At 44.0% G+C, this 22,304-nt stretch overlaps 1 protein-coding gene across 1 annotated transcript; it reads left to right on the top strand.

The window, feature by feature from the left end:
* The first annotated feature begins 1,307 nt into the window (after positions 1 to 1,307).
* tp53bp1 (tumor protein p53 binding protein, 1) lies at positions 1,308 to 22,303 on the top strand. Its single transcript, XM_078290886.1, has 28 exons — positions 1,308 to 1,336; positions 1,597 to 1,823; positions 2,941 to 3,028; positions 3,120 to 3,204; positions 3,293 to 3,360; positions 3,487 to 3,615; positions 4,089 to 4,143; positions 4,235 to 4,404; positions 4,730 to 4,856; positions 4,946 to 5,040; positions 5,131 to 5,318; positions 5,416 to 6,610; positions 7,093 to 7,209; positions 7,571 to 7,732; positions 7,927 to 7,993; positions 10,038 to 10,127; positions 12,178 to 12,475; positions 13,098 to 13,166; positions 13,546 to 13,698; positions 14,228 to 14,445; positions 16,016 to 16,413; positions 17,063 to 17,254; positions 18,012 to 18,191; positions 19,643 to 19,831; positions 19,932 to 20,026; positions 20,598 to 20,794; positions 21,469 to 21,605; positions 21,976 to 22,303. The coding sequence occupies exons 2-28, from the start codon at positions 1,644 to 1,646 to the stop codon at positions 22,161 to 22,163; spliced, it is 5,130 nt and encodes a 1,709-aa protein (XP_078147012.1). The 5' UTR covers positions 1,308 to 1,336; positions 1,597 to 1,643; the 3' UTR covers positions 22,164 to 22,303.
* The last annotated feature ends 1 nt before the right edge of the window (position 22,304 follows it).

Below are 22,304 nucleotides of genomic sequence, written 5' to 3'. Positions count from 1 at the left end.
TTCCCAGAATCCTGAATTACATATCAATCATTTTATAGTTCTGGCCATAAAGCCTTTTCTCAGTGGTGTCTCCATAGAAACAGAGGCTGTGGAGAGTCAAATATAGCCTAAGTGAGCAATATTTGAAAGCTATTTTCTTCCAAATTGTGAGCAGTTTAGTATGTAGGTCACCAAATGTGCATAAAGCAATTCCATGTACAATAATTAATGAGGCAGAATCAACGGTTTCACCTGATTTTGTTTGCAGTTTAAATCCAGACTGCATTCATATGTCAGTAACTGAAACAACCACCTACTGTTGGAATATAGGAAAAGGATGGGGTTGGGGCTCTGCAGATATTCTCAAACGGTTCTAAAATATTAAATATAAAGGCTTTAGGCTACAAGATTAAATCAAATGTTTAAAAGCCATAGTCTTAGTCCATCCTCATCATTGGCTCTGTCAGCTCAGCTACAGACCTGCTCTGAATTAGTAAATCAGTGTTTGTGTTCTTGAACAGCCTTGATCAGTTGTTCCCAAACTTTCCACATCAAGGATCCCCCAAATACACACACATTAGTCCCGGGACCCTGATTTGATTGGACTGTGTCCCAAGGTTCCCAAAGTTTAGTGTAGAATTACATAACGGTCTACAGTATGTAGACCGTTATGAGAGGTAACAGCAGGGAGAATTAAATGTCTGATCCAAACACTAAACATCCTTATACATTCTCTTCTTATGGTAACTAGTTAAGGAGAAATAACAGTGACATTAACCTATATCTCATTTTGCCGGAGCCTCTGGAAACCCCTCAAGGACCCCTGAAGGTCCTGAGATCCCACTGAGGGAAGCACTGGCCTAGATTTTACTCTTTCATACAATGAATCACTACAGGGTGTAAAAGCTCTGCACAGTACAGCTTAACATGTAAAATACTTATTTTAAGATTGAAAATACAGGAAAACACCAATAATCAAGAAGGCATCAATGAATATGCATATAAGGACAAAACATGGACAATAAAATAAAAGAAGAAGACAATAGACCATAGTAAAGCAAGATGCTGAGAATAAATAAAAATAAAAAAAATACAACAAGCATCTTATTTCTTAACAAAACTCAATCATGTAATGCAGTTAGTTAGGATCTCATTATAACTCACTTTTATCAAAACACTGTGATGTTGAAGAGCTGTTTTCATATAAACTAAACAGTATTTTGCTGTGACGTCACTCCAACTGCTGGACCAATGAAATCGCTTCTGGCCAGTTTTGCCGCGCGACCTGGGTGAGCTGGAGTTGGGGGGTGTGTGCGCGTGCCGCTGGAGAGAGTTCAACCGGGATGGCAGCTGTAAAGTACGAAAAATAATACGTTGGGTAATCTTTCTAGCTTATTGGTTTAGTTACACCGCTACATAAGTGCGGAGTGTTTACTTCGAAAGACACCGGCCGGCACTGCGCTGCGTCGCACCACGCTTTGTTGTTGGGCGGAGCATACACCAGTGTGGAGATACTAGCCTTTAAGTTTAGCTAACATGCTAGCGCCGGGCTAGCTAGGTACCAGTAGTTGGCTATAGACTCTCATGACCCCCTTCGTTGTTTTTCTGTCTGGCTAGCTAGCAACCCGACTCTTATCTTCGCCCTGCCTGCTTGGCCTGACCTCATGGATCCCGGCGGAAGTGAACTGGACTCCAGCTTGCCTCAGCCTGAGAACCCGTGTCTGATCGTGGAGGACTCCCAGCCGGACAGTGTTGCTCTGGAGGACGACCCGGAGAGCAGCTACCGAGCCTTACTGTCCCGCCGCCTGTCCAGCCTGCAGCCCACCGCCCGCAGCCCGGTGCTGGTAAGCTGCAAGTCAAACCATTCGTGCGGTGCCATTTACCCCAAAACATAGCATTAACCTGAGGGCTAACTATATCCTGTTTCTGCTGCGGCATTGACCCACTTTCCCCACGGTGTTGGGACTCTTGAAGTGTGGAAGGTGCAGAACCAGAGAGCAGGAAAAAAACGACTGTGTTTTAAGAGGTTTATTGATCTCGATGCATCAATAGAGAGATCAAGCCAACATGCGAACAAGCATCAGCTCTCTCTGCCTGGCCGAGGCCAGTCAGCCTTTTGTGCCCCACCACCCCCATCCTGCACACAACGGGTGCATTCCAAGATGTGGGACAAGGGGGAGGGGGATGTTAACTTTACAAATGTTATGTGATATATGTTCTGAAATTTTGTGTTTTATTAGCAGTCAACAACATGCATGACTGAACCACAACCATATTCCTAAACCTAATATGCACGTTTTCTTTTACAGATTCAAATCAGTTTTACTAGGATATAGCATAATCTTTTTTCACAGTTGTCTGTGTGTCAACCCCCCGACCCCCCCCCCCCCCCCCCCCTCCAACCCACACACACACACACCCCAGGTCAGAGGTACAGAGGAATGCAGTATGCATCAGATGGCCAAATCCTGCAGCAACCTCTATTTATCTGAGATTCTTTATTCTTGAACTAAAAGTTAGACATTTTAGAGAGCGATTCTAAAACTTTCCAACAGCAGGGGTCATTTAAGTTTGATCTTACTTTCTGTTAACATGAAACAAATCATTTATTTTGATTGTTTACTTCAGGGTGGCAGACTGGTGTACAGCGACTTAGACTGAGCAACCAGACTGCCCTTGAATCAGAATAAACCATTTACTTTTTACACATGACTCAGATCAATTCACTTATATAGTAGTAATAGACCAGCATATCTCTATACCATCTTGACATTTTCTAACAAAAGAACAATAGGTCTGAACTTTGGACTTTTCTACTTTGGGCCCACCTATGCTGTAAACATTGCTGATGACAACAGTGTGACTTCTCTGCTTTATTATATTAAAAGTTTGGAATAATTGAATATATCTTGTCGGCAGTTTGTTGTTCTGACAGATTAGTTAAGGTGTTTTCTTTCCCAGGAACTGATATCCTCGCCACTTGGAAGCAGATGCTCTCAGACTGACAGCCAATCTGAGAGCTGCCAGAACAACAGCCAGGCTGGACCAGGTCAGCGCTTTTGTCTATGAATGTGAACTAACCTGTATATGTTACTCAACTGTTTGAAAAAAAAAAAACCTGGGTTGCTTTCTATTCTTAGGCATTCTGGAGGCCGCCAACCCCAGTTCAGCATTCCAGGAGGAGAATCAAGTCATAAACATCTGCCCTCTTCCAAACAAGAAAAAGTATGTGGTGACCAGGCGTTTTTGCTGATTGATCCATAGACATTCAGACATTGATGTAGTGTTTTTACTCTGGCACATAATCTTTCAGGTGTGCAGCAGAGGACACTGATATGGATTCTGGTGCTGATTCCACTACACACTGCGTTCAATCTGAAGGTAGGAGCTATTCTCACACAACAAGGAAAAGTAATTTCCACGTCCAATTTTTCACTTTTCAGGATTTGAAAACAATCAGATTTAGTTATATTCTACCCCAATGACATTTGTATCCATGTATTTCAGGGGGAGCCTCTCAGTTTGGTTATCTTGAGCTTTCTGAGAGCCAGGCTGTGGGTGATGAAGTGGTGAACAGTCAGGAGGAAGAGGAGGATGTTGTCCCTCAGTCAGACAGCGGGAGGCACACCAAACTAGGTAACAAGGCTCTTATTTATAGACGCTCTGTTTTTATTTTTGATCACTTAGGAAGAAGGCCTCTGTTCGCATGGCCACAGTGAAACTATGACTTGCACCTCGATGAAGGGTCTCCACATTTATGGGGCAGCAGTCTGGCCTGGTAGTTAGAGAGAGAACCAATATGTTCAGCTTTGTCAAAGTGTCTTTGAGCAAGGCACTGAACTCCTACTTGCTCCAGAGGCAAGGCAAATGGCTAACCATGCAGTCTGATGCCTCTGGTAAAATGCATACATGTATTTGTGGCTAAGGAGGGTATGCAAAGTAATAAGTTCCTAATTACACTGGATGCAGTGTGGCAACTGGGTGCTTACAATTCATTATTCAGTATCTGATCAGAGCATTTGTACTGGCATCCAAGCTTTGCAGCCATCTGTGCTAACTGTCACCTCTGCTGACAATAAGTCTGATTTACACCTGCTTTTTCTCACCAGCTGAACAAAACATCAGCCCCGGGACTTCAGGGAGTCAGGACAGCAAATCAGTGAGGTATAAGTCCATGTGATTTTTACATTCTACGTTCCTTAGAGTTGTCCATGCTAGTCTTGTGTTGCAGCAGTGTTTGTCTTTCCTCCTCCAGATCTGAGGTGAGCTCCAGCAGCTCGTCGGAGCCTCTGGGTCCGACAGGCAGGCAGCTGAGCGTCCAGGCTCTGCTCCACTCCCAGGGCTTACAAACCTCTGGAGACCAGGACAAGGAGCACTCTGAGATACTGTCCTCACAAGAGGACATGTTCGACGCTGACAAGACAGGTGGGTCGATGTAGAAATAGGTTGTGATCATGTAAATCTCACCCAAACTCCAGGCCACTGTCTATCTAAACAATACAGACCAATTGCTTAATTGCTTAATGCTTAATGATGAAAAGTGTTTGTGTAAACCGTCCAAATGTGAACATATGTGAACATGTGCAAACGCTGTTTGCACTGTGACATTTGCCAGAAGGACCAAATTATGTTAGACCAGGAGACTGCTGCCTTCAGACCCCTGGTCCCAAAAGGTGTTTCTTCTGGAACTTTCACAACTCCCATTTTCTCTCTCTTTATATCTCGTTTGTTATCTCTCTCTTGCTCTCAGGTGCTGCTGTGGACAGTACAGTATCTGAGCCGGATAACCAGGGTCTTCCCACTCCGACGCCAGCACAAACCCTGCGACTGCTGCATCTCTCTGGCCAGGGCACCCTGGTGCAGGAGAGCCTGTCCCAGTAAGTCACAAGAGGCCACTCCCACTATGTAAACCCATCACAACCCAGAAAAATGATCTGACATCTTTATCTCTTTGCCCCTTTTCCAGAAGCTCTGTTGACTATGTAGCCCCCACCCCAGACAACTTCAGCCAGACTCCTTTAATTGTTCCCAGCTCACCAACTGGACCAGAGAATGAACATGGTACCATCTTAACCTACTTGAATGACAATTGAATTGGAACTGATGAAGGTAATCAGCTGATGAATGGAGCTAAATTGTTTGTTTCCTCAGGTGCTGATGAACCAATGGATACTTCACTGCCCCCGGATGACCGATCAGGGGAAAAGGAAGAAGAGCCGATGGAAACGGATGCTATCTCTAAGCCCCACCCAACCGCATCTACTCCTGTGTCCCAGAATTCCCCTGGTTTTGTTTTGGAGAGGACTCTCTCTTTGCCCTCCCAGCCTGAGTTCTCTCATGTACGTTCTGCTTTTTTGCTAGTGCTGTGATTAAACCACGATGACTTGCCCCCACGGTTTATGATATGTCGTTTCTTTGTTTGTTCTGTTTTCCCAGGATGTGTTTGTCCCAACCCAGAGCCAGGAGGCTGGGAGCAGCAGTGCGGCTCCACAAGACACACATAAGAAGACGGTGACACCAGCCATTTCATTGCCTCGTGAGTCACAATCTCCATCGCTGGAGTCGGCTCCTTTCACTTTGCCTTTGCAGCTCTCTGTGAACACAGAGAGCAGCAGCCCGGCTCAGCAGACCTCAGAGCAGGTTGAGGAGGACAGCCAGGCCACGCAGATAGAGGGACTGGAAGAGCCGCTGGGCGTCGACACCAGCGACTCTGTGGTTTCACGCTGCAGTCAGAGGAGCGAGAGCAACGGTGTCCCCTCAGAATCAAAAACTACCGCTAATTCCAAAGCTTCTACTGTTCCTGACTCGCCGAAGCATCGCAGCGAACGTGCCGGGATTGAGGAATCTGTTCCATCGCAAAAGTCTGACACACTGAAATGGACAGCAGCAACGGCTTTGAATGTACAAAATGTGAATGTAAGTGACAGTAACACTGGGGGGAGCTCTGCAGACAAAGTGTCCTGCTCACAACCAAAATTTGATTCAACAGACTTGACTGTTAACAGCTGTGTGCAGGAGACTCCTTCAGACGCCACACCCTGTAGCTTGGACTCGCAGTCTGTGTTCTCTCAGACATCTAGTGTGGATGTGGTGAAAAGTCTTGAGAGTGCTGCAGACTCAAGAAGAGGAGGAACTGTGAAGAGTCAGTCAGTACAGTCATTGTCACAGGAACGTGGGACGGTTGGTAACAGCCAAACAGACAAAGACATGATGGATGAGAGGGATGAAGAAGAAGAAGAGGATGAGGAGGAGGTGGTGATGGAGGAGGGAGAGGAGAACACAGTGGCAGCTGAGTCCTCAGGTCTGGCTCTGGCTCTCTCCCAGAGCCAGGTGTTCTCTCCTGAGCCCATGGAGGAAGAGAGCGAAGAAAGGGAAGAGAAGAACGGCAGCGTCATTGTGCTTAAAGAGAGCGAGAGAAGCTCTCAGACCCTCGAGAAAGAGGCGTCATCACAGTCGAAGAGAAACAGTTCCCAGCCAGTCGGAAGTAAACTATCTGTCTCCACCAATGGCCACGGGTCCCAGTCTCAGGCTAAGAAGGACCAGTCGACTCCTGATAGGCTCTCCCAGACTGGCAGGGCGGGGCCTGAACCAGAAGGGCTCAAAGACAAGAGCCTCAGTGATAGCTCAGGAGGTAAGATGGGCACAGATTAAGCCTCACAGGTTTAAGTGGAAAAATCCACCCTAAAACACCATGACACTGTTAAAAAACAGCTATTGGCAACGTACCTTAGATCCACTCCATGGGCCCATTTTGTTGTTTGGTGGTGTATTTTACTTATTCCCCCAGATAAATGGCCAAACATACATGACGCCATCTCATGTTGAGATATTTTCAGTGCAGCCACAATGGAGTTTGATATCAGAAAATGTTTCAGCGATCGGTAAACGGTAAACGTCAGTGAACATAGCCTGCAGCCAAGCTAACCTGCAAAGATATATCAAGAACTGGTGTGTGAAACATGTCGGTTGTGGCCACACAACAAAGTGTAAGAGGAGTTGGTGAGGTTGCATCAGCCCTATTTGTGATACAAGTCTGGGATATCTGGCTTTTAACATTAACAATGCACTGAAATAGATCTAATCTTTATATCCAATCATGTTTTTCTACTGCAGAAATCCCCTTCCACTTCACACTTCCTAAAGAAGGGGAGCTGATTGGGCCTGTGGTCAGTGCCACGCCCCCTCTGGTCAACCAGCTGAAGCAGACGCCGAGACACAGCACTCCCATCGGTGGGTTTATCTGCCTGTCAGAGAAACTGTAGTTGCATGACAACAAGGGATTGAGCAAAAATCTGCGATTATTTAACAGAATAATCCTATTGCAAGTTTTTCTTGTCACCAATTTTAAAATTTTTTAATATTGTTTAAAGAAAAGTGATTTTGTAAAAAAAAAAAAAAAGAATATTTGCAGCCTCTGCGATTTGGAAATTGCAGAAGTTCATATTGCGATTTCACATTTTTTTGGGATAAATTTTTAAGTAGCATAAGCTGATCTGATGCAAAGTTATTCAACCACCTGCTGACACTTACTCAGACTCGAGACCTTTCACCTGGCACCTTTTCAGTCACACAAAGAACACCTCTTTTTCAGAAAAGTCAGGCGCGGTGGGCGATGTCTCTGCGGCAGCCAGTGACATTGTGTCTGGGGAGAGCGGGGACGACACGGTGGAAAGGGGAGACGGGAAACTGAGTTTGCGGATGAAACTGGTGACACCTGTCGAGGAGGGCAGCTCGGAGCGCTTCAGCCTGCAGAGTACGAGCCTTTCCTTTCACACATCATTTAAAAGCAGCAGTTATTTGCATGCTGTTTCTTCCTTGCCCCTTTCTCCCTTCATCCTGAACACTAGGCATCTGTATGTTCCCAGGAGTTACAAGATGGTATCCATGGCGACGTTGCATGCACTTCTGTGCTCATCACTGTCTCAGTAATGCGTTTCTTTCCCCCAGAGCCAGCACTATCAGACGAGGAAGGATCTGTCGTCAAGGTTACCGCTGTTGCCAAGGCTGTAACCAGGTAACCTGCTGCTTTCTCTATGCATATCAACTGAATTTAAAATGTGAGGGTTTTTTTTCTTCCATTTTTGAGCAATTTGCCAAATGGATTCATTTTTTACGGTCTGGTAGATATCAGACGGGTGAATTCTAAGTGGATTTTAAATGAGTTTCATATTCAGAGCAGCGTAATCGTCATACAGAAAAGTGCATCAATGGAAATGCATTAGCTAGTGATAATGTAGCAGTAAGGACTTTGTTTACTGGAATTATAGGTGTGATGGTGATTTGGCTTGGTAAAAGGCATGTACCATAATTCTTCATCACCAAAATAGCCATAATCACAAAAAGCCCTGTCTGGTATTATTATGTTATCACCACCTCTTAGCTTAAACCAATTGCATTTTTTAAAACACACAGCTAGGCTCATAAAGCACAGTTGAAAGGCCTTTCTGACCAATCAGATCGCTTGGCTGAGACTGCCAGCTCTATAATGAGGTATATTGTGATGCTTGTGTCCTTGGATAAAGCTTGTATTGTGTGCATGGGGCTGACTCATCCTCCACATCAGAAGTGTGTCTCTGCCTCCCACCCAGACTCCTGACAGCAACAGGAAGCTGAAGGACATTGCATGGCGGCTGTTTTTCAGCCAGTACAGCATTGCTTTGAACAGAAATCCATTTATGTATTCGGTCGTTCACAGATGGCTGCGGCCGTCTAATGACTGTGGAAACCTGATTCAGCAGTCAGAATTATGAATTATAATGTATAATTATCTCAGACACCACTGGTGCGATTTTGATGAAACTTAAGACACTTTTTGGCACTCTGTACACCAGTCTGGCTGGTCTTGGCCTAATGAGGGCATTAATTAAAAGTCCAAATTTCTCAATTTTAAAGCCCCTAACTGTACCTACACTGACCTATTCACACCTACACTGTAAGTGTGATTGACATGAACTTGCTGCACACATCCAGCTATCCTCACAAGTTTCACTGTTTTGCCTAATGAGGGTGCTATAATTAAAGGTCAAAAATTGTAAAGCTACAATAAGCAACTTTTTGATATTACAATAAATAGGATATATCATACCATATGAGTCTGGGTTTGTGTGTGACCCTTTGTGTACATGTGTAAATCCCCCATTGGCCTAAAATTGGCCTTTTTACATGGCCACGGACACATTTTCTGTGGCCGTGGCCAGCAGTGGGTTATGGCTATCGAGTGCAAGAAAGTCATAGCAGCAACAACAACAACGGCGGAAAGCAATCAGAAACAAAAGAACAACAAAGCCTGTTCAGAAACACTGGTGAATATCAGTGTTACTTTTTGCTTTTTCAAAATGTTTGATTCCCTGCATTCGCTGTCTGTTTCTTCAACGCCTGTTGTGACTTTATGGATGTCGGTTAGCTCAGCCTGAGGCTGGATGTCGTCTCAAGGTAGACAGCTCATCCAGATGAGTGACAAGTGTTGGGGGCGGGAACTTGACCAAGCTGGAGGAGGACGGGACTAACAATATCCTTCCTGTCTCAAAACAAAAAGTTGCATATTGTATCTCAAGTTCACATTTGTTTATTTCTGTAGCCCTTTATCACAAGCATGTCTCAGTGGACTTTACAGAGAATGAGCCTAGCTAGATCTAACTGATCAAAAATCAGTTGTGAACAAAATGATATAGGACAAACAGCGAAAAGCACAAGACACAAAAGCAGATTTTAGCAAGACAAACAGCCTACCTGTTCTACATAGCATAACCTTCCCAGCACCACCAGCCTTAGACCCTCATAGTACACAAGGAAAAACTCCCAAGAAAAAAACCTTGGTAGGAGAAGAAAATGGAAGAAACCTTGGGGGGCTGAGGCAAGGAGAGACCCCCCCCCCCCCAATGTACTGTATTAGCATCCCGGTATGTGCATAAAACACAACTCGCTTTCAGATGAATGAGTTATTTTACCAGTTTGGGGAATCTGTTTGTGGCGGGCCTGTCTGATATTGTGGCAGGACACCAGCAGTAAGTCTGTGCATAGGAAACACAGTGTTGATGTGTTGTTTTGTGTCCCGGCAGCTCGTCGGTGTTCAGTCGTGTCAGACAGGTCCACAGACAGCTGGAGGCAGAGGAGGGCAGCCAGCCGGCCGGCAACACCGCTCCTGTCAGGTAAACACACACGTTGCTGACAATTTAATAGTACAATTATATTGACCAAAATTATCTTGATATATTATCGCAATAATTATTCATTTTTTTGAGCATTTTTATTAGCTTCATATGTCAAATATTTAACTGTAAGGATAGCTTTAAGTCAAATGACTCAAAGTGATACTGGTCTGCTAACTCAGTCAGTAACATGAATATAACTATTTATTAGAGCACTCCCCCTTTTGTGGAAATGACATGAGAGCTGCGGTTGTCACGGTAATAAAAATTAGGGGCGGTGTCAAAATCGTTATTGTTTTTTACCGTGATATATAGTGATATCGGTTATTGTCCCATCCCTATGCTATAGTACCAATGAGTACATCCACTACTGCCTCCACATTTATATATGTATATAATAGGAGTTTTTTTGTGATTATTGCGGCCAAAAATGCTTGATTTTGCTGCGGCTTTTCTCAAAAATTGCGATACAATTTGCGAGGTTTTATGTGCTCTTTTTGCGGTAAAATTGCGGGAATTGGGAAAAATTGCAAGCAAAGGAAAAAAATGTTTCTCTCTCTCTCTTACTCACTCACACACACACACACACACAGCCTCCCCCTATTCTCTCCCACTCTCCGTTTAAGCTATTAACTCTTTCAAGAGCTTGAATTTTGCACTCACCTCGATTCTTGCTGCTTTTGTTTTGTTTTGCACGGTCTATGGCAGTCATTTTTGTTGGCAGGTGAGTTTTGTTCATCTTCCACCTGAATGCGCGCTGCGATGACGTAAGTTACCACGACACCGAATGCGACAATTGGTCCAAATCACAAGCGGTCTGTTGATTTGGCCATTTCATGCGGAAAAGTTGCGGCAATTTTGCAAAACTGCAAGCTCTCGCAAATATTATGGAGATTTCTTGAATTTGCGTTAATTATTGCGATCGTAAAATCGCAAGTTCCTGGAGGGACTGAATAGTGTACGACTGTGAAATTTTATATACTTTTAATTTTACTTATTTTTTTTATTTACACTTTATTTATCCAGGTTTGTTCTGTTGAGATTGTCAGTTTCTTTTATTAATAATGGACAAAGGCTCACATGTCCGTTTGACCTGGGGAAGTATGAATAGCTCTTCCCTGTTGTAATATATTTCAGTAGATAGAAGTAGGTCTACTGGGGTACCACTCTGTGTGTGTGTGTGTGTGTGTGTGTGTGTGTGTGTTTAAGAGAGAGAGAGACCTACTTTTTGATTCTGGAGGTGGGATGGATGGTTATTTTTGGCATCATGTATACCCTCCTGAGACATGAGGAGAGGTTATGTGTGGTTTTGTCCTCCCATTTTGACAAAGCAAGGTCGTTTTACAAAATGTCTGCAACATGAGCCATCCAGTTCTCTCTCTCTCTCTTTCTCAGTAAATAGTCTGAGAACTATGCTGTTTTTGTGCTGATCTTTGATAAGAATACTAATAAGATAACACTTTATAACAGCGGATAATGATTGACATAACATCCAAAAATCCTATTCTAAAATCCTTGTCTGTGTGAAAAGGCAGAAAATCAAGTTGCCTTGCTTTGATTTCTGACTTGTTACAGGTGGCTCTTGGTATCAAGTTTTAGTGGTGGGGAAATTCTGATGTTGTTGCCTTATTTTTGTATGGTGTCTGCCTAATATCACATAGTATCAGATAGAGCTGAACAATTAATTGAAAGAAAAAATTGAAATCACAATATGAACTGAACTGCAATTTCCAAATCGCAGAGGCTGCAATTAATTGCTTAAGAGAGAGGAGCGTCCAAAATGGATTTCTAAGCAAGGTGTTTTAGTGCTGCAGGTAATCTTTGGTCCATGAAAGTACTATATTGGGGAAAACCTTAGATTTACTCAAACTCAGTAAATCTCACTATTTTTTTTTTTTTACAAAATCACTTTTCAATTTTAAAGAAAACTTGTGATGATATGAATCGCAGTTTAAATCGCTATTGCAATATTCTGTCAAATAATCGCAATTAGATTTTTTGTGAATATCTTTCAGCCCTAGTGTCCGTCCTGTATCTTTAACCTGTGCAGGGGGGAGCTGTTCGTCTCGCCACAGAAGAGTTCCCAGACATCGTCGCTGGGATGCAACAGCCTCCCCAACAGCCAATCAGAGCCTTCCTCCTGCGCACACCAGGAAGTGTCGGCAGCGCCTCTGGAGACACCGAAGGAGCCGTCTGTCCCCGGGTCCCAGTCTGGGGCCGCTGCCGAGGAGAGAGAGGCGCCCGAAGCACCGGAGCCGTCCGTCCCGAACAGGACCGCCGCCAGACAGAAGGCGGTTTCCCAGCAAACCAGCTTTGACAACACCGTCACCCTCAGTCCCTCCAGCAAGGTAGTTTACAGTACAGCTGTGTGCTCCATAGCACAAAGAGGATAAATATGGAAAGACATTGGCGCAATTTGGGAACCAAACTTATAGCAATAACTAGAGCTGAACAATTAATCGAAAAAAGTACGAAATCACAAAATGAACTTCTGCAGTTTCCAAATCGTAGACGCTGAAATTAATTGCTTAAGAGAGAGACATTGTAGAGCTGCAGGTAATGTTTCATCAGAACTGACATCTATTTTTTTTTTTAGTGAAATCACTTTTCTTGAAACGATTTTAAAGTTCTAAAAAAAAGAAAAACTGTCAATCGAAATTCAATTTTTTTGTCAATATCATTCAGCCTTAGCAATAACTTAAATTCAATAATAATCACATTCATTTCCAAGCCATTGCATTCAATATCAAATCGTGTCCTAATTAATTCATTTATTCAACAAATCAATTTTTTCAAATTCAGCAGTTCAATATCAGCGAGACAAATTCAAATTTACACATTTGAAATACAATCTCTGTTGGTACGAATCTCTTTCCATAGTATTCAGTCATAACACATAACAGCATTCAGAGGTCGTGGTTTATTTATGTATTATGAAGACACTAACTTGTGTCTCTGTCCGTCCCTCAGCTCCGTCAGCGGACGGTGTCGCAGCAGACGAGCTTCGACGCCCCGGGGCTGCGCTCCCCAACCAGCAGGGTAAGGAGATCCTGCTAAATTACAGCTTACATTAAGTCAAGTCAAGTCAATTCATACTTTATTTGTATTGCACATTTCATTCACAGGAAAACTCAATGTGCTTTACATGCAAAAACAATGAAAATAGCAAAAACTACAGCCAGAAATATATATAAAATGTGATTTAAAAAATACACCTATATTTAAAATATGTATATACGTATATAGAAACACATACATGCATCCACATACAGCCATATGTACATGCACACAAGGTTAGTCGAAAGCTTGGGGAAAAAGGAAAGCTTTGAGCCCACTTTTAAAAGAGCTTAGAGTTTTCTCTGGCAGGCTATTAGTGAATGTTGTCCAGTTCTGACACTCCTCCATCTCCGACTGACAGGGAGAACCGGAGTCGCCTTCGTTTAGAAGAACTTCTGGCCCCTCCCACCGCAGACACGTGCGCACCATCCAGGAAGTGCGGACCACCATCACACGCATCATAACAGACGTATATTATGAAGATGGAAAAGAGGTGGATCGCAAAGTCACTGAGGTAACCAACACTTTCCCCCTTAGACTGATGACATCACAGACTAAAGTTTTATCTCTTTGTTTTCTGGTTTTGGAAAAGGTTTGTGATTCAACTGTCCACCACAATAGGAATAACCTTTCCATGAATTATTAAAAAGGGGTGTTTTTCACTTTCTTAGCAATTTTATATCATTACCTGGTATTTAGTTTTTTATTTTTATTTATATTGCTGCACACTTCTTCAAAGAAATTTGCAAGGCATTTTGGGGACTTCACACACAAGGAAAAATGGCTGGCTGCATTGGAGGTCCACCTACCTTCTGTAGCTCCATTCTGATTGGCAGGCTGTTTTATATTGAAGACTGTTTTATGAATTTCTATATAAAAATTGGGAAAATTTTGTATATCTTTTTGGCATGTATTGTTCAATAGATAGTACGTTATGATATGGAGAATTAGCTAATAAGGTGAAAAAGCAATTTTTCATTTCATTGTGACTTTAAATTGAGTGGCATTCCCCTTTTTGTAATGTAACTGCTTGGGTTCCCCAGGAGAGCGAGGAGCCGGTGGTGGACTGCCAGGTGTTGGACAGCGACGTCTCGCCGTGCCGCACAGGCAGCTCCATGACCTCCGGTGACCTGGGGGACGTCAGCTCGCTGTCGTCCAAGGCCTCCAGCCTGCAGCACAGCTCCGGAGGAACCAGCAGCAGCACCGGCCCCGCCAGGCCCGACTTCATCATGCCGCTCAGCCGAGGGGCCAAGTCCATCAGGTACCGTCCCGCCGCGATGCCGCCTGAAGAGCAGTTTAATATCACTGTAGAAGAGACAAAATCAAAAGGATTACTATTTCTCTCACTCTTTCAATTAGCATCTCTGCTTGATCTCTATCCACTGGTTGCATGCTGATGCCTGTATCACTCCTTCACTTTCTTTGACTTTCTAACACTTCAGTTTCTTACTGCAACCACCCTGATTTACTGAACCCTGCCTGCTTCAGGTACAAGTTGCTCTTAGGCATGAATCTAGGGTCACTAGCCACCCCTTAAGGGTAATTTATGCTTCTGCATCGAACCTATGCCATCGATACAGTGTAGCCCACATAGGCTGCTGCTGTAGCTTACATGCTCCTCTCCAAAAATGTAACTGGGCCCGCTTCGTATTTCCTCCTACCGATAGCGAAGACAATGGAGCAGATGGAAGAGAGACGAGCTGAGGAGAGCTTCAAATATATTGATATGAAGGACACCTCATCTCCAAATTATAAAGATTACCAGAGGTCACTGAATTCGTTGTGAGAAATATCCCACAACATGAGTTTCAGAGAATGTAAACACTGCTACTTCTGTGTTGACAAAGCATGCCACTGCTGTGTAGTGTTTCTGTGATCTAGACGCAGAATCACAGACGCAGAACCATAAATGCTCACACCACCGTAGGCTGCGACGGCAGTTCGATGCAGTATAATTTACCCTTAATTCATAAAAAAGCTGAATGGGGTGGCTTTTGAATTTGACAGTAACCCTAGATCCGTGCCTGTGCAACCTGACCGGCTCCGTTCGTCCCCTCTGTGTGTCTGCAGCCCCAGGAGGGGAGGCGGGCAGCAACAGAGGGGTCACAGGGGTCACAGGGGTCATAAGGCAGGGTCAGTGGTCACAAAGGACAGAGGTTTCAGCGCCCCGGTGTCCCGGGCCCTCGTCCCGCTGACCCCCAGAGGAAGGGCTAGGAGGGGCCGCCCCCCGTCCCGCTCCTCCCTGTCCAGGTGAGTCCTCTCTGGGCTCGCCTCGCACTTACTGAAACCACGGACGAAGCAGAAATAAGATCCAAGACAAACTACTTGACTCCACACCGTCTCTAGTAACACTTCACCTTTCCTCTTTTCACTAATCTTCTTGTACGTAACGTTCTCAGTGATTGTCCGCATTTAGTTTTCATGATTTTGTTGACTCAAAATAAAAATAACGTGGTGTTTTGTAAATACATATAGTTTAGTTAAAGGGGTATTTAGTGAATGAATTGGGAGAGTAAGTCTTCACAGGCAGAAAAGTCACAATACAACACCAGCTTTTCTAGTTCAAATGAGGTAAACCTGCTGATTGGAGGCTTTCCAGTTCAAATGCTTCAAAGTTCCCTGATTGGAAGGATTTTAGTAATTATTTAGTAAAGGAAGCCAATCAAGACTAAGTCCAGTTGTAACGCCTTGACTGGAATTTAACCACTCAAACAAAATCTAATTTTAATAATGTCTTCATTAAACATCTTTGATATAAAATTAGAACATTTGAATTCCTATAGTAGTATCCTTGTAGTGTGAACATACTCTCCACTCTGTCTCTCTCCAAGGGGAGGCGGTGCCGGTGCACTCCCGAGGGCGAGCGGCCACGGCCAGCTCCAGTCCTCCTCGGAGGACGAGCCCTACACCCGCATCTTCCCCCCCCGCCTCCCGGACAGCCCCACGGACGCCGAGCTGCCCAGCCGCTCCGACTCCCTCCGGTCGTCGCCGGAGGAGGCGGGCTCGGCCGGCAGCAGCTTCGTCGGGCTGCGGGTCGTGGCCAAGTGGTCCTCCAACGGCTACTTCTACTCCGGCCGCATCATCAAGGACATCGGGGAGGGCAGGTTCCGCCTGCGCTTCGACGACGGCTACGAGTGCGAGGTGTCGGGGAAAGACATCCTGCTGTGTGACCCCATCCCTCTGGAGACGGAGGTCACTGCTCTGCTGGAAGACGAGTACTTCAGCGTGGGTGAGGAGAGGAGGGGGGGAAGGGTGAAGGGTCAGGGGTCAAAACGACTTCTGAGCTCCGCGATGACTGGTGAGAGTGTTCGGAATAGGGTTCAACTTACATGGGTTTTTGAAGGTGATGTTTTTATATTTATGCCAATAGCTGATATTTTATGCCGGTATTAAGTATCTTTAAAATTTGACAAGTATTCAGTGTTTCCTCAAGAATTGTTCTTGGCAGGATGGAAATACCTCCGAAAAACCATATAGACCATCATGGGAAACTAAAACTCTCCATTGAAACTCAGACTAATTAAATTATTTTAGTGTCAGCAGCTCTTTAAGGTTGAGACACCCACCACACCTATTCAATGGTAGGGAAACTGGGATACATTAGGCCTTTAAATGAAGAGTGAATTTACAAAAAAAAAACATTATTGAACAATTAGATGAATAAATAAAATGTGAAGAGAAATTTAAATGCAATGTTAGGTTTTCATGTAGTTGTGGTCAGGGAGGAACCTCCATCATATCAGAGGTAGACAACACTGACTGGACAATATTCAATATTTAATAAAAGGCCAATATCGGTCTAACCCTAGTTTGTAATAAGTCTCAAGCCAAAAATACTGATGATCTTCTAACTTTTGCCTCATTTTGTGTGTCTTTAGGCACTGTGAAGGGCCATAAGACGGAGGCCCAGGATCTGCTGTACAGTGTGGAGAGGGAGGGGCAGAGGCAGTGGTACAGCAGGAGCTCGGTCATCCTGTCTCTGGAGCAGGGGAACCGGCTGAGGGAGCAGCACAGCCTGGGACCCTACGAACCCTCCACCCCCCTGGCCAAGGCCTCCGACATCAGCCTGGGTGAGACGGCCGCAGCCAACCACCATCCGCCTTCCTCTAGGAATATATTTCTGTTGATCAATCCATTGAGTAATATCAAAAACATTTTCTAAAAATTATCTTCTTTTCTCTTCGGGAAAAAAAACCCATTGCATTCATGAAATATTTTACCGCTTGGTATGGTTTCTCAGTAACTCAAATGTAACTGAAGCACAAGTTCATTTATTGAAGTGACGTTTTTTATTTAACCATCTCATACTGATTTTGCTCTTTGTGTTGAATTTGGCTTAAATTTCACTACATTTCATTTTTTTCCAGAACATTTCCTTCCTCCGAACAACTTCCATTTCTCAGTGATTTGGTTAAACAAGGCTGTAGTATATTGCACTATAGGCTCTATGGAGAAATGAACAGATGTATAGTATTAAAATCTTTGAGCCACAAAACTTATGGCACAACACATGCATCAGAAAAGTAGCACATGATGTCATTTATACATGCTTAATATTTAGATATGGTGTAGAGTAGTTTTAAATTTTGAATTTTGAAATTTAGAACGGACAATGGAAAAGCTTTCATGAACTGGATATATGTTGAATCACTATTGTGTTACAGCAGTCAGCAATATAGAGTAGTGAAGCAGACATTTACATGAAAATGTCGCAGATTAATACTTTAAGATACAATATATGCGATAATATATATGAACGATTCTCACACGAGACCCATTGTTTCAGATCATGTGTTATGTCTCGGTCCTCTGGAATATTCTCCACAGATAACCTGGTGGAGGGGAAGAGGAGGCGGAGGGGGGGGGCCGGGGGCGAGGCCACGCCCAGCCGCAGCTCCTCCGGCAGCCCCCGCACCCCCGGCCCGTCCGGGAAGAGGAAGCTGATGAGCTCAGAGGAGGACCGGACGCCGGCCAAGAGAGGCCGCCGAGGGCTGGGCGCCCGAGCCGGTACGGACTCCCGCTCACCTAAACCATCAGCTTGACCGCATCTGAGCCGGGATGGGGTCTTTTTTTTTGTTTTTCTTTTATGCCAAGAGTTCAGGATATTTTTAATACATCCCTCCCATGCTTTTTGATTCTTGAATTCATAATCAATTCTAGGTTTACTTCCCCCATAGTTGACTTTTGTTTTGGTGTCCCCTGATCACATCCTCGCTAAACTAAGTCACAGCTTGATTATAGCCATCAACAGATTTGAATCATAATGCACTATTGTGGTGTGAATGCATTTGGTTTTATGAGATTTTAATCAGTTTTAAGTTTCTGTCTCAATATGTGCTACATTGGTGGGATTACACTTGATTTTAAAATGATTTTTAGAAAATTTTAATCATTTCTAAATATTTTATACATTGTACTCCATGGTTCTTTTTGAACAGGTGTTTTAATCTTTGTTATAAATCTGGAACATTTTAAATGAACTTTAGTAATTTAAATTGATGGTGGTTTTTCATTTGTGTAGTTACAAGAATATTAAAGCTCTGACTTGTCAGATTCCAGATTATTTTATTAATGTATGATGATATGAAATCAGTAATATGTGATTCTTGTATTGAGCATGACTAAGACATATTTGACCTCCATGTTGCCTGTGTCCATCCTCTGCTGACGTTTCCATCGCCCACTGAGGCTGACTTGGTAACTACTAATCTGCCGCCAGTATTATCTTGGTGTTGGTCCACAGGTAGCGGGGAGATGGGAAACGGTGTTGTTCTCTAAACTCACTGGTGCATTTGCTTTGAGTAGCATCTTAATACAGTCAGTTCATACAGTTCATAAAGCGATGGTGAACTTTGGTAGTATCTTGGGTTGTGAAGCTTCCTGGATGATAAAACCCCCAAATCAGTGATTCTCTGTTACCTGTTGCTCCGATAGAGGAGACTGGAGAATTGTGTTTTTTTCCCTCTCCATTCACTGACATTGTATGTCGGAACAGTCTGAAAATCACACTTCTAGCACATAAAGGAACGGCAACAAAGCAGATTCTGTGCTGTCCTGTGGCTGAATTGTGGTTAAGTGAATCACTTTCTTTATGTTTATTAAAGCTTTCAGTTTAAATAAGTGGAACACTGAAATCCAGTCGGAGGAAACGTATGCCAATGGAACGAAGAAAATAGGTTTACCGATAATTGTAAATAGGTGAAAAAAGGTGGGAGACAGGACAGGACAAAGCAAATTCTGACAATATGTAAAAAATGAGTCTCTTACGTTTTTAACTAACCGGAGCAGCAGATAACGGAGAATCAGATTTTGGGGTTATATCATGGCCAGGAAGCTACACAACTCAAGCTACTACCAAAGTTCAACATCACTTTAAACTCCCGGCTTTCCTTTTTTTTTCAGATCCCGACTGCCTTTTCTGCTTTAACGTGTGTTTGTGTTCCCGCCCCCTCCCTCAGCTCAGCGTGCCGGTGTGTGTAACACCTCCGGCAGCGGGACAGACCTCCCCGGTCCGTCATGTGACCTGACAGAAACCCACGGCCCGCTGCCCCAGAGCAGCTCTCTCTTCATGGGCTTCGCCTTCATGCTGACCGCATCGTCAGAGATCGACCGGCTGACCAACAAGCTGACCAGCGACGACGAGGAGGGTGAGAGAGGCTTCGACCCGACGGGATGTAGTCGTAGCTTCCCTTCTCAGCTTTCCTTTTAATGATTGCAGGATTGGTAATTACTGTTTTCCTTCAACAGATTATGTGCAGACAGGTCCATATAACAAAGGCTACACTGAGTCCCAGCTGCAGGCAGGTGGAGGCTTCATCCTGCTGGACTTCAATGAAGAACAGGTAAACGCTCGGTCAAACTACATCACCGTTTAACTTCCAATAATGACTGGGGCCTTAATTACCTCAGTAAAAGAGAGCACCAGGCCTTTATTAGAGACAGCTCAATATTTCTTTCCCGATACGCCTAAAAGTGATAGGATTTACCAATATTCGCCTATTAATAGCTTGAAAATATTCCTGGTATAGGCAACTGATCTCAGATAATATTATACTCTTTTAGCATCTCTTTTTGGTAATATATTTTGTGATATTTTAGTCATTTTAATGATATTTTAGGCTGTAAATAATGTATGAATTTAGACTCCTTTGGTAGTTCTGCCATATTTTTTTTTTACCCAGCTTTTATCAGGGACCGGCCTTTATTTCAGTTTACACACAACACTCCCTGGCTTTGGTGTGAAATTGAGACTCTATTTGAGACCGGGTCTTAATTGGAAGTTTAATGTTACACCCCCATGGTGATAAATCTCCTCTGACACGTAGGAAATCAAGCTCAAGCTGAATGAATAATGCAGGCATGTACTCATACCGAGTCTGACTCTTAAATCGTCCCTCCTGGTTCCCTCCTCAGTGTAAGGCAGCTTATCAGAGCCTGCTCATCGCGGACCAGCACTGCCGTACCAGGAAGTACCTGCTGTGCGTGGCCAGCGGCGTGCCGTGTGTCTCTCACATATGGGTGCGAGACTGCTGCAAAGAGAACAAGCTGCTCAACTACAGGAACTACCTGCTGCCTGCCGGCGTCGGCCCAGATGACGCCATAGTGGAATGGTGAGATGAGGCTCCGTGTTGTGCTGCTCTTTTTTGGGGTTTGACCTGGGGGATCTGGGAGGTTACATCAAGTATTTTTTCTGATATGTGGATGTCTGTTTATAGCAGGGTCAGAAATGAAATGGGGGTTCATAAAATGGCTGTAAAAGTAAATATAAGGGCGCAAAAAATGCCCCAGATAATTAGGAGTACCCATTTTGCATTTCATCCTGTGCTCATTTTATTCGTTCGTCAAATATTCATACATGAATCCAACTACTGTCCCTCGTGGGCCACCGTTGGTGATTGATGGGAACCTAAGACTGGCTGAGTACACAGCCTGAAGCAGTAGAAAATGTTTCCTCCACACAGCCAACAGTAGAAGTAAACAAACCACTGTGTCAACAAAGCATAACATAACAATTGAGAGGTGGAAGATGGGCTGTGCAGCAGTGGGAAAGAAGTGTGCGATGTGTAGTGTATTATTATTTTAAATAAATCTTAGTAGTACAAAATGAGTGTTTATTTGCCAACATACTATGCAAATGTATTATTCTATATTTCGATAAAACTGCCCCAGAAAAAGACCAGAATCCCCCTAAAATCAGATCACGGGGTAAAAAAAATGCCCTCTGAAAAGTGAATTTCTTACCCTGGAATGTCGTCATGTCTTAATAGTGTTTTTTTCCCATCAGGCATCCCCGCTGCAGCGCATTCAAGGCCCTGCGGGTCCTGCTGGTGTTTGAGGAGCCGGTGGAGCTGTGGGCCCAGCTGCTCACCATGAGTGGAGCTTCCTCTGTGAGACAGTTCCAGTCCGACAAGGATAGTTCTGGTACAGGACCCCCCCCCCCCCTCCACCCCCTCAACCCCCCTCCACCCCCCTCACCCTCCTCCACCCCCTCAAACACTTTGTACCAGCAGTGGAAAGAGTGCTAAAATGTCCTACTCAAGTAGAAGTACCGTTACTTGGCTAATATTTTACTTAAGTAGAAGTTAAAGTACTGCTGTAAAAATCTACTAAAGTAAAGTTAAAATGTACTTAGAGTAAAAGTTACTGGCTCCACAATTGGCCAATTTACAATAGTCCAGTTTCTGTTGCTTATGGAAATATTACAAGTACACAAAAAAGATACTCAAATACAGTAGCATGAGTAAATGTAATTAGTTACTGACAGCCTGTTTTTTTTTCTCCTTATCTGTAGACATCCCTGCAGGCAAGTTTGATGTCGTGGTGACGGATCGTGCCTGCCCACCATTGGTCCAGAAGAGTGTGACATCACAGGAAGTCCCGCTGGTGTCTCCTGAGTGGCTGATCCAGAGTCTGATCTGCGGGGAGCGTCTGGGTTTCCACAGCAAGCCGCAGTTTCGTCACGACTACTCCTCCTCATAGTCTGACTCCACATGTTAATTCAAAAGGCCTTCAATCATGTTCAATGTCCAGTATTAGTTCTGTTGCATGCCTCTGTTGTATATAATTTTAACCTGTCTGTTTTTATGGAATAATAAACTGTGACAGTTGTCTCATTTTAAC

The sequence above is a fragment of the Centroberyx gerrardi genome, chromosome 1 (genome assembly GCF_048128805.1).
Source record: "Centroberyx gerrardi isolate f3 chromosome 1, fCenGer3.hap1.cur.20231027, whole genome shotgun sequence".
Lineage (NCBI taxonomy): Eukaryota > Metazoa > Chordata > Actinopteri > Beryciformes > Berycidae > Centroberyx > Centroberyx gerrardi.
Note: the sequence above shows the minus strand (reverse complement) of the source record. Positions and strands in the feature narration are given on the sequence as shown.

Coding starts and splice junctions, on each gene's coding strand:
- tp53bp1 (XM_078290886.1), top strand. CDS start 1,644: ATGGATCCCGGCGGAAGTGAACTGGACTCCAGCTTGCCTCAGCCTGAG. Junction 17,255..18,011: donor GGCCTCCGACATCAGCCTGG/GTGAGACGGCCG, acceptor TATTCTCCACAG/ATAACCTGGTGGAGGGGAAG. Junction 19,832..19,931: donor GACCAGCGACGACGAGGAGG/GTGAGAGAGGCT, acceptor TTCCTTCAACAG/ATTATGTGCAGACAGGTCCA.